Below are 12,887 nucleotides of genomic sequence, written 5' to 3' on the forward strand. Positions count from 1 at the left end.
AAAGTTGGTGAATGGAGGGTTGCACTTTGGACCCTCCCAGCCCATGGACTATTATAGGTACGGCGTATTCGGTCTCTACAAAAATCATTTACAACGAAGTTAGATGTGTGGTTCATATCTGACCAATATTAGTGTTTGTAACATTAATCACTTTGTATAAAGATTCTTTTGAATTAAAGAATCAATAATATACAAACACAGAATATTGTTCAAACAAAGTTCTACATTAAATATTAAGGAAATCTGCAATAATACCCAGGTTGTACATCCCTGGATAAGCATCTAATAAAAACAGTCTGTGAATTATGTATCTTGGGCCAATGTATTCCGAAATACTAGTTCACCATTAAGTCCTTGAATTTTAGCGTATATAAATATGTACATGTTTGTAAGGCATCATTCGATAACAATTATAAAACATTCCTGGTTTTTATTCCAGGTAGTTTCTGAACCAGAATCCTCTCTATATACCCTTTCTACACCATTTCTACAATATAAATTTTGTACATAGGGACATTAACCTATCAAACATCTGTTATTTGGTCAATTAATTTGATAATTAATTCCCTATTAATTATCATCTTGTTTACTTATCTTTAGTTGATGACATACGCTAACAAATCAGGAACGCCTGTTGACAAAAATAACAAATGCAAAACTAAGAAAAGAAGTTCTGTTCAAGAACAACCAACTAAATTTGAAAATTTATAGATGGTTTAACTATGTTGCAACTACTCTACAAATAAGGAAAATTAACTAGTAGCTGAAACCAAAAGGCCACTGGATAAAAATCTACAAAAAAAAAAGAAAAATGTTTAAGTACCTGACAGAAAAAGAAAGACGTAAGTGCTTCAGAAGAAAACTACAGTTGCGGAAGACCAATTACGTTCTACAAAGTTAGTGTTTCCACTTTCTCGCATGGCTACAAGTAAACCAGAGATAAAATTGAAAGAGCATACACACATTGCCTGATGTTATACCACGGCTAAGACGTAAAGCGTAAAAGTTGAAGTAGAAGAAGTTTTGTTGCGAATGTTTATTTTTGGGGTTTTAGGAGGTCAATCCAATCCCGCGGCTACATTTGTATTTCAAACCATTTTAACACTTTTTAGAAGGATTATCTTATCAGAAAGAATGTTATTAGTGGGGATACATTGTCGTAATGTGAAAATTAAGGACAAAGAATGCCTTATCTTTTGTTGCGTATTTAAAGTTTGCATTTGTCTGCAATGCAGTTACGATTTTTAATTATTTATGTCCTGTTTCTAACGTTTATTTGTGCTTCAGACGATATATCTGATATGTTGTCTTCTATACACAAGGAAATATGTGAACTACGTGCGGAAAATATCGAACTTAAGACACGTCTGGATGACGTTACTGGCGAACTGAAATCAACACGTACGAAACTATACACCTTAGATGACTTGTTCTTCCGGTGGATTAACGACTACCAAACTGACAGGGGTAGACGAGAAATGCCAATTACAAGACAGACACGTAAGTACATCTCACACACAAGTAACAGTGGTACATGTACATATATTCCAAAGGGTAAAAGAATGGAAATTTTCATATTGGTTCTGCAATATGTCCAAGAACAGTTGTTTTGGGCCAAGGATAGCTGTATCTGGCCTGGGCGTTGCCTCAGCACAATACAACTACGCGAGGCCTATTCGGCTTGTCCGAGGACACAATTCAGGATCAATATCAACACCAAGCTCAAGCTAGTGAACAATAAGCCAGCGAACAATAAAGCAAAAAAGACAAAAAAAAAGAAACGGAATAAAAACAAATCATGACCCACCACTGTTATATTTCACTCCTCGAAAAATCATTTCTATTAATACATATAGTTAATTCGTTACTAGAATGAGAAAAATTAGGTGTGTGAGGGGGGTTCTAATTTTGGGGGAACGATCCATATGCGCATCCTAGAAATATGGCGTTTAACTAACCATTATATGAAAACTCAGCCCTCAATTGTTTATGGAAGCTTAAGAATACGAAACATTTTATGACTACTTGAAACTAAACTGCCAAATTTGAAACGAGATTTATGAACCGCTCTCCCAAACTTGGAATTCAAAGTTGGCAAAAAACGTCATGAAAAGTTTCCTAGGGCAAAGCTTTTACAGAACATTCAGGGTTAGTCACCAGACCGGTTAGTTTACTACCAAATTCCCAGGGTGTGCATATGAACCGTTCACCCAAACTGGGAATTCAAAGTTTGCAAAAGACGTCATGTGGGGACCCCTCTTTAAGGTGTCATAAAAATTTCCTAGGGCAAAGCTTTTACAGACCTTTTAGGGTTAGTTAGTCACCATACCGGTTAGTTTACCCAGTATCCAAAATATATATATTCAGTATGCAAACTACTTTCTAACGCCTATCTTGGAAAAGCTAAATAACGACTTTGCCTTGTTTATCTTAATCGATTTTTTCAATCTGTTTTTCACGGAAGCGTATTAGGGCCATTCTTTTTTTTCTTTTTTTATTTTTTTGTGGACTTTAATCTTAGAATTATCAACTTTAATCTTGGATTTTCCAACTTTAATCTTGGAATTATCAACTTTTATCATGGAATTATAACTTTTATCATGGAATTATCAACTTTAATCTTGGAATTATCAACACTAAACTTGGAATTGTCAATATTGATCTTGGAATTATCAACATTAATCTTGAAACTTCTAATGAGCATCGGAGCAATGAGTGTTAGACTTACATGTATGAGTGTCGGACTAATGAGTGTCTGACCAATTAGTGTCGGACTATCGATGTTATTCATAACATCATCAAACAAGGAACAAAATTCAAACTCGTCATGATAAAACTATTTATCGCTATTTTGTTTAAAATCCTTCTCATGACAAAGTTAAATAAATGTATATATTAAAGTAAAGTAAATAAGTAAGTAAGTAAGTAAATCATTCTACCGATGTCGTGTCAAAAGTTTCATATAACAAAAATGGATGTATACTGAAATTTATAACAAAAATGGATGTATACTGAAATTTAACGTCACTTTTTTTATTTTTCAGTTTCGGCCTCCGAGTCTGAGCCAGTCAAACAAAACGTCGCATTCCATGCTGAAATGACCAATCACCAGGAAAATTTGGGTATCCATCAAACCGTTACTTTACGTATGTAATAACGAATGAAGGGTCATGCTGGGACACACAGTCAAACGTCTTTCGAGTTCCTATTGGAGGACTTTATTACTTTTCATCTAACATAATGACCCACCTTCGAGAAGAAATCGAGGTCGAGTTAGTCAAACGCGGGACCGGCGTGGTTTATTCGTATATCGGCAATGGCAATACCTACGCGGTTGGTACGTTATCGGCGGTGTTAAAGTTTGGATGAAGTTTGGATACGAATGTATGATAACACAATTGAAAATGACGGCAATGTTCGAATTTACGGAGGGCATTGGTCGTGGTTTTCGGGGTTTTTGATCAAAAATAAGTAGTTTTAACGAAAAAAATATTTAAAAAAGTAAAATTAATCCCAATGTTGTATTTTCTTTTTCCATCCTATTTCTGTGTTAAACCTTATTCACCCGACAATATTGAAAATGAACATTTCCCCTTGGGCAAAAATATTTATACACTTCGCATTAAAACGTGCACCACCATTTCAGGATCTAATCAAAAGTAAAGCAAGAGGACTTCGAAAATGAAAAGAAATAGTCGCAAAGTAACATCCTCAGTATACATGGACACATGTTTAATATTTCATAATTATTTTTCCTCCATGATTGTGCTGATTATGTGTTTTGACAAACAAATGTAAGACGTCTGTACAGTGTATGTTTATCATATATCATATTAACGTTCAATACATCATCAATTCTTTGAACACACTACTATTGTCAATTAATTGACAAAAACAAGTTTCAAAGCAAAAGTACGGATTTTCGCAAAATATACTTTACTGTTATTTCTTGGCGTGCGCATTGGGCATTCTAGTTGTATACGGTTCATAATAAAGGTATTATGCATGTGTTAGCAAAACTTTCTGACGTCATTTTTAATATACCATAAATTTCCCATCAATTATTCCTCATGTATGCTTGTATTTCAAAATACAAAAATATGCTTCCACAGACTGTTCGTTTTTGAAAAGTTTTAAAACTGTTATTTAATTACAGGAGGACACTTTTTTACCTAACTCAAGTGCCATGAAGACGGAGTCTTGATATAAACATGTTAATATAGATGCTGTTGAGTTGCAATAACAAACTAGTTGTCGTGCACATGTAGGTATTTATATTACGACTAAGATTACTTTCTTTGCAACAATTAAAAATTAATAAATAAAATTAACTGTTGACTTATATGAACTCATTTTTTTAATTTAACAACCAAATATTTAAAGGCTAAAACTTAAACATCCCCTTTACAAACGTTTATGAGCAACACGGCAGGGTTTATAGAAAAGTGAATGACGCTTTATCCTACCGGTGCACATGATCCGTCCTCACCTTTTTAGTGGATCATTTATTTTTCTTCTACAAGTGTATGTGCGTTTTTCTTTAGCATGTTAGAGTTCTTTGTTGTTGTGTGTTTATTAATAACTTCTATATCTAATCGTTATCCCTGGATTATAATCTTCTTGATTACCGTTCAAATCCTGATTTCCTTGATTTATCTTGAACATAAACAGAAACCGGAGCAGCGATATCTTTTAATATTTATTGGCAAATATGCTATTATTCCGTGATTAGAAATCCAGAAAACCACGAAAATCCGCTCCCATGCACGCGGACATTGCCATTGTTGAAGCCAGACTTGTTTATTTGTATCCAAACATCATCTCCAGCCTCCATTTGTAGTACCCCATTCAATGAACCGGTACTGTAAGTGTTGCCATTTCCAAAATAACCCTCAACAATTGTCGCCCCGTTTTTGATAAGTTCGGCCTCGAAATCTTCGTTTCCGTATGTCATTAGATTCGCTGAGAAGAAGTATAGTCCACTTACGGGTGCCTTGAAAACGCTTGTATTCGAATCCAATCCATTGCCTGTGTTTGTTATTATTTTCTGGAACTTGATCGTCTGTTGGAGTCCAAGATTTACATTGTGGGCAGACATAACAGCAAAAAATCCAACTTTGTTTATCAAAGACTGTGGTGCGGTCGCTGAAAATAAAGGAGTCTGAATATATTATACCATGAAGTCTAAACAAGAGAATATAGAAATCAAAGGTTCTGGTCAAGGACACATTTAAGACGGTCAATGTCAAACAAAATGTGCACCGTTTTCAATATTTATTGTACAATGATTAAGAAATACCGTGTTACATGTAAATATTAGAACCCATGTATATTGATACACCTCTTGCCACACGTGTGCAAACTTTGGGTACGTAATTCTCTGAAGAAAGGTTGTGCCGGTTTTATGCGTTTGGCCTTTAAACCATTATAGTGTATGTAAGTCTCGTCACATGACTCCGAGGTTTCACGAGAATGGCTCATAAATAACCATTCAAATGCAAGGTTGGTTCAATATTAAATGCAAAAATCTTTCGTGTAAAATTATCTTTAAAAATGACAAATTTCTATTTCTACATGATAAAATTGTGTTGATAAAAACATAGAATAGAATATTTTGCAATATGTAGTGTTTCGAGAAACCGAAAATGAACAATAAAGTACGGGTCGGTCTTCAGATTTCAGTATGTTCTACATGTACATGTACATCGGACATTCTGGTACATGTAAGGAAAATAAAACGAACGATATTTGCAAACCCTATACAATGTAGCAGTAGGCGAAATGGTTTTTTTTTTCTTATTTATCATTGATATTTTATTAAGTGGGCTTTTCAATAATTTGCCTTTATCTTAGTTATTTTACCGGCAGCAGTCGAAGGTGGAACGATTCGGCGAACCCTTTTTGCCCCGTCCTTAGTGTTCACGGGAGTTACTTTTGAAAACTCAGGAAGTTCTTCATTGGTTTTATCTTTCTGCACCCCGACAATAGCTTTAACCATAGACATCTCATTCTTGAAATGACCAATTTCCTTTTTCAATTCTGTTCGAATTCTTACAACTTGCCCATCTGCATTTGTTTTTAGAATTTTGATATCGTTCATCAGCATGTTAATATCTTTTGTTATTCGTTCACAGCACGTTTCTAAATTCTGAGTGAATAGTGCTTTCGTATTTGAAAGTTCATTTTTCAATGCGGTATTTTCCTCCTCGAACTCTGCCCGTAATGTTCGTAATTCATACTTATGAATTTTGTAATCAGCTTTCATTTTATCCAATTCGTTTTTCAGAAGTACATTTTCATCTACCAGTTTCGATACAGCCTCTTCCATACGCGAAAACTTAAGTAAAATATTCTCATCCCGCAAAGCATAAGTCCCAATAAATAAAATCCCAAGACAAATATAAACACTTGGTAGAAAGACCATCTTTGAATTTTTAATTTTGTAAGTAGGGATCACGTAAAACCAAATAGTTTGATAGATAAGAAACCTACATGTATAGATATCTAATGTAGAACAGTTATGCCATACCATATGTGTGTATATATTCAGTCTGCATTTAGTCATTTAGGTGCCACCTCTTTTTTATTTCATCAGTTATATCCCACTTAACAACTGGGCTGTACATGTACATATTGGAATCCTCATATCCATCCGTCCGAATTTCGTTGCAATTATCAAGTCAATGGATTGATGTTCAATCTTAAGTATGATTGATACATGTACTAAAACTTCTTAATGTGCAAAATGTTGGAAGAATATTACTATTTCACTACAGCTAATGACAAAATCATTTTTGACAAAAGTCATGGCGAGAGTATTATATGTTTATCAATACTACATGTAGTGTAGTCCATTGACCCGACGGTTATAACAGACATTTGTCAAGTCTTATCAGGACGTTCATAGTCCTGCATTACTTCAATCTGTACATGTGTATATTACCGAAATGAAGACCGGTCTTTTAATTAAGTGTGTTCTGTTTCTTGTACTCTTCTGTGGTTCTGATGCAACTACAGATTTATCAGAAATTCTCTCCGAAATGAGAAACGAACTATCAGATTTACGAGCAGAAAACACAGAACTTAAACATGAGATCGGGAAATCAAGGACAATAGCCAAAAACTGACGGAGATTACAGAACAGTTGACGCGCGAAAACGATGTTATGGTTTCCCGTTTGGATGAGGTTACCAAGGAATTGAAAGCAACTAGCTGTTATTGCTAGAGGATTCGTTTTCTCGATCGAAAGACGACAACCAAACCGACAGAATTCGCAGAATAGTACCTCCTACGACATTGATACGCAAGAGAACTTCCTCTTATCTTGTTTAATATGAACCAAAGATTTTACTACTGTAGCAGTTATAATTGTATTGGCCATTTCTTGTTAGGGTACTAAGAATATGCCTGCTTTTATCGGCGAGGTAATATTTGTCCTACATTTGCGCGGATGTTTACGATATTTGTAAAATTTAAAATCCGCCCAATGACGGTCGCCTGATTAAGAATAGTTGTCATAATTGTACAGTGAACTATATTGTACCTGGACTATTGACTTGAAAATTGTCTAATGTTTTTTTTTCCGACGCAGTCGGTATAGTTTCGCTCTTTATCCCTTGACCTTAAAGACGATCTTCTATGGAAACGAAAGTCACCCGATCGCCATTCTGTTTTCCGATTGGGCAAATACTGACAACTTAGTGGCGTTCGAAAACAACAGTGTGTCGAAAATTGAAATTGCGTGCCATGTGTTATTTTCTTGAATGAAATTTAGAAAATTTTAAGTAAAAGGAACAAATTTTCACTGCGTCGGCTATATAAGATAGTACTAGTTTAGTCATACTTTGCCAGGTTCATTTGAAAAAACTTTACAGTTCCTAGAGTTTCAGTAATCATTTTTTTTCTGAATAGCTTCAACCTTAAAGCCATAACCTGCTCACGAGGACGGCGCCTTTCATGCTGTAATGACAAACCATCAGGAGAATTTGAGTATCCAACAAACCGTTGCTTTTCCGAAGATGATAAGCGAACGAGGGAGCATGCTGGGATTCGCAGTCAAACGTCTTCAAAGCTCTTATGGCAGTAATCTATTATTTTTCTTCAAACATAATGACCCATTCATTATGGGGAAGACATCGATGTCGAATTAGTCAAACGTGGGATCGGTGTGGTTTGGTCATATCTCGGTTTATGGCGATACGAACGCTGTGGGCACGTTGTCGGCAGTATTAAAGTTGGCCGCTGGCGACGAAGTTTGGATACGAATGCTTGATAACAAAGACGCTAACAATGGCAATATCCGAATATACGAAGGGCATTGGTCATGGTTTTCCGGGTTTTTAGTCTAGATTTATAGCTCCTAGTGCACGGCGTTAACGACGGAAAAAGTAAACAAAATAAAGCGCTATAATTATGCATACAGTATTGTCTTTTATTGTCCTGATACCATTTTGCCTCTAGGTAGACAATGCATATTAAGCAAAACAAACTTAGTCAAGTCAATCTAGCAAAAAATGTTGACCTTAATCTAAACAAATTGCAACAGAAGATATTTAAGTTCTATGCTATAGCATTATGGTCAAAATAAGCACATAAACTAAATCTAACACGAGGTAACCTTAAAATAAGCATTTCGAATTTCCCATGGGACTTAACTTTTGAAAGGGGAGATAACTCTGTCAAAATTGCAGATGTAACAATAGAATATGATGCATAATAAAAATTATGCTTTATCTGATAAATCAAATGTGGCGATAGTAGACATTTTAGCATTGATAAGAAGACCATCAAGAACTTAAAAAAAGAATTTTCATATCTTATACCACTTAGATTTAGAAACTAAAATGTAAACCATGTGTCCATCTTTCGAGACAATGAAGTTCAAGAATTCCAAGTTGATGAAAACAATGAAGTAATTTAAAATATTATACTTTGTGTGGTTAAAAGATTCATTTAACAAATGCAAAACTGCTGATAAATATCATGCAGAAATAAACAATACATTTTTTTTCAAATTCAAAATGGCGGAAGCGCTTGAAAATAAGCATTTCCTGCAATTGAAAATTTCCCCAAAAAATAAACATACAAATTCTAAGTCAAAAAGTAACACACCTTGTGCAGCATATAATGGAAGAGAATCACTATGGGAAGAAAATCCACCCATCCAAATAGAACAAAAATCAGTCAAAAACGTTTTCACAGAGTTATCTCCCCTTTCCAATGTTGCATACTTTGGGGTTTCCGCACAATAGAATTTGTTAGACTTACATGTATTTCTGTGAATATTTGGGTCATAATGCTACTTAATTTAACCGAAACATTTTCTGTTGCAATATGTTCAAGTTGACTACTACTATAACTCTGGGTATAGCGATAAGTTTCATCTGTTTGACTTATTCTGTTTGGTGGAGCAAGCGCTAACACCGTTTTGGTCCGTTCAGTTGAATGCTATACCTGGCGATCTTTGACTATCACGAGTTACTGCACTAATCGTTATTTGACAGATTATGGTTACATTGATGTAGGAACATTTTCATCGAAGAACAGACACAAATGAACGTTCACATGGCTGCATTAATATTTACATCCTATCCACGAATTTTTATACATGTATATGTACAGTGAACCGAACGTAACTACGATATATATAGAAAACTTTGGCTCGTTTTTGGGTGCTGTTGGGCAATTGTTATCTTGAACAAAAGTGTATGAACAAGTTTTTTTTTAGCTGAATGCGAGTAACAAATAAATTTGGTGCTTAGTAAAAACATCACATTATCTTTCATTTACTTATGAAAAAACATTAATCGTTGTACGAGATGAAAGCATGGAGTTTTAAATTGTCATTTTGTGCCGTGGTATTTTCTTTCCAATAGTCGCTCAACCGGATAATAATTTTGATTTGAATGCAGAACTTTGAGTTGTGTGGCAGGAAAGATTTGTCAGTGGATTTATGCACATGTTGGAGGCAGTTGAGTTGTGGAAATACCTTATTGCCACATTAGCCCTTTGACTGTTAAATACAATAAATTATTGAGAAATAAATGTTATGAACTCAAAATAAAAATGAAATTTTTAGTTTTAGTTGGACCTTTTTTTTGTACCAAAGTTCGTACCTTTTTTTTTGAAATGGACCTAAGAATTATTTTTTACATTTCCTTAATAGAAAAACGTGGACAAATGTCAGATTGAAACTCCTTTCCTATTTTATTTTAAATCTTAAAAAAGATAAGGTTTACTATAATAGAAGCCTACGGGATACAGAATGCAAGACTGACACCATTACTCTGCTTGTCAAATAGAGTTGTCGCTCTTTGAATTAAGCCGATTTATTTTATAATTTTATAATTGATCGTTTTGAATTTCGAAATAATACACTTCTTCTATTTATTTTCTAGTGAAGCAGTTTGTTTTGTATGCGTGCATTTTAATGTTTTGTATTTGTTTTAACTTTTAGCCCATTTTGCGTAATGCGGGTCCGAAATATAACAAAAAATTTGACTCACTTTCATATCTAGAAATTAGTTTTGTGTCGTTTGCGTTCTTGGTAAAAATGTTACGGATAAAAAATAAGACACCACATAAGTTTAGTTTGTACTCTATAGTCATATTACATCATGTATCATGTAGTTGCGGATGCTGACCCCCAATCCCTCTTAAATGCACATGTATGTGCATGGTACATGTACACATTCATGTATATTATGTAATCCGCAAAATACTCCCAAAACACACACACACACACACACACACACACACACACACACACACACACACACACACACACACTTCTCTTTGGTACATGTACTTTGGTACATACATTGTAACTTGTTATTGTTAAAGTGGTATACATTTTATTTGTAAACCTATCTACTGTGCTATGTACGTCAGTAGCTCACGTCCATGTTATATACATGCATCACGAATTTTGAAAGCGCATGCTAAAAATGTAGAGAAGTAGAACAGAGCTCTCCTGTACTTATCAAGGCTCATACAAAGCGTTAAATTAAAGATCCAAAAGTACATCAAACTTTGTGTGTAAAAGGAAGCTGTAGACATATGTACAGATACATGTACTGTATGTAAAGAAACGACATACACAAATGTACATGTATAATGAATACCGTTTTCAAATGATCTATATGTGTAAAGGAACGCCGTTCCTATAAAATGTACTACATGTATGTGCAAAGTGATGTAATTCTTCATGCATGTACAAAATGTACATGCATGACTATATAAAGGCGCAAGGTTTATTTCATATATACGTAGTCACGCATGTTTCGAGGCCCACATCACACATTTTTTCAATGTACCTCATGCATATGTACATTATGTAAAATCACACGCTCTACCTCTAACGAATGTACATGTACATGCATGAGTAAAGAAGTACATACAAATGTATATGTCCATGCATGTGTACGGTGAAGTCGTTACGTATACTCCTGGGATGAACATTTTAAATTTACCTGTTTATATAAATGTTGAGGTTTTCCAATCTACCCTATAGGAATGCATGAATACATAGCTATTTGTTTTAATATTTCATGTCCTGCAATCTGTCATCTCTTGACGTTCGTTTGTGTCCCATTTTTAGACTTTAATTTCAATTTGGCTGCAGGATATTTAACAATGTATGAAAATTTAGAAAAGAGAAAATAAGATAGCTTTGTTAAACATTATATATCATACTATAATGCTTCCCAATCCCCTTTTTCAAAGGATTGGGAAGCGTCTAAAGGCAAATTTATGGAATAGATTTTGCATAAACAATGTAAAACATTGCTTTATCAAACGCTTCTGTGAGGTCGATTTCTCAGATGGTTTACGGATAAATATAAAAACCGAATTCGTTCCCGGGAGTGAAATATGTATTGATTACGGTAATTTCTATTTGAATTGCAAATTTTACTTCCAGCATTTCTCATCTTTCATTAGACGTGCGATCAAAGGAGCGCGACATAGAATACCTAATGTCTTTCGACATTATTGCTCCACAAAACATCGGAATGATCACTATATTTCCTTCTGACAAGAATCCAGACGCAAAATTCGCATTGATCCGTACGGGGGACCACCAGAACTAAGTTCAACATAATCTTGTCTTTGGCATCGTGTGATAACAAATCGTCCACGGAAATAATTCATTGAAAAGTTGTAGCCAAAATGAAGGCATTCGGAGTGTTTGCAAGCCTAAATGCTTGAACTGTTTGCTGTGAGCAATTGGTCGCTATATGCAATTAGTGATTACAAAACCAAGCTCAGAAAGTTAATTATAGATTCACTATACCCCCTGTATCTACAAATTTGCTCTCTTTCATATTCTGTTTATTTTTTGGGATCATTATTTCTCGTGGATAGTTTCGTTATCCACTGACAAAAATTACACGCGATTAGTACGAACAAAATCCTTTTTTTTAGCGCATAGTGTCGAAAAGAAAGAATACACTTTTTTATATTGTGTTGTGTTTGCTATATAATAATATTCACATCGAAAAGTGCGTTTAAGAATGAGCTGCTGTATTTGAACAATTTCATTTTTCTGTAAAGCTTCATTAATATGAAAAAAGAAAACGTCGGTTTATTCACATGCGTCTACAATTAACATATTAGGCTCTGTAACACTTTTTACTGATTGCAAGATTTTCCGACTGTTTGGCTAATACATGTAAGAGTAGTCAAGGGAACCAAGGTTATAGCGGTAATCAAAAGAATGTAATCCAGGGACAAAGACCCGACATGGAAAACAGACTTACACAACAAAGAACATACATAATATATAAATATATAGCGCTTTAAACCAACAGCGGTGTCGACCTGGCGGTTACAAGTCCTGCACATTTGCACCCGACAAACCTGCCCCCCCCCCCCAAAAAAAAAAAACA

The 12,887-nt window shown here is 34.6% G+C and overlaps 1 protein-coding gene and 1 long non-coding RNA gene across 5 annotated transcripts; one reads left to right on the top strand and one right to left on the bottom strand.

Moving 5' to 3' along the window:
* The first annotated feature begins 810 nt into the window (after positions 1–810).
* Positions 811–10,040, top strand: LOC148598327 (uncharacterized). Of its 4 annotated transcripts, none has more exons than XR_015918584.1 (4): positions 821–1,500; positions 3,045–3,146; positions 4,157–4,264; positions 9,504–10,040. It is a non-coding gene; the product is annotated as an uncharacterized LOC148598327 (long non-coding RNA). The 4 variants fall into 4 exon arrangements; XR_015918583.1 differs by lacking the exon at positions 9,504–10,040 and adding an exon at positions 7,912–9,497; XR_015918585.1 differs by lacking the exon at positions 9,504–10,040 and having other exon boundaries at positions 811–1,500; positions 3,045–3,337; positions 4,157–4,644.
* Positions 4,687–6,477, bottom strand: LOC148598328 (uncharacterized). The gene is made up of 2 exons (XM_088561564.1): positions 5,863–6,477; positions 4,687–5,145 (listed from the first exon to the last, which is right to left on the bottom strand). The coding sequence occupies exons 1-2, from the start codon at positions 6,422–6,424 to the stop codon at positions 4,718–4,720; spliced, it is 990 nt and encodes a 329-aa protein (XP_088417690.1). The 5' UTR covers positions 6,425–6,477; the 3' UTR covers positions 4,687–4,717.
* Positions 10,041–12,887: the final 2,847 nt, after the last annotated feature.

This window comes from Perna viridis, chromosome 14 (assembly GCF_037379345.1).
Source record: "Perna viridis isolate PV_CMFRI_1.1 ecotype Kerala chromosome 14, ASM3737934v1, whole genome shotgun sequence".
NCBI classification, from domain to species: Eukaryota; Metazoa; Mollusca; class Bivalvia; order Mytilida; family Mytilidae; genus Perna; species Perna viridis.

Coding starts and splice junctions, on each gene's coding strand:
- LOC148598328 (XM_088561564.1), bottom strand. CDS start 6,424: ATGGTCTTTCTACCAAGTGTTTATATTTGTCTTGGGATTTTATTTATT. Junction 5,146..5,862: donor TCCACCTTCGACTGCTGCCG/GTAAAATAACTA, acceptor CTTTATTTTCAG/CGACCGCACCACAGTCTTTG.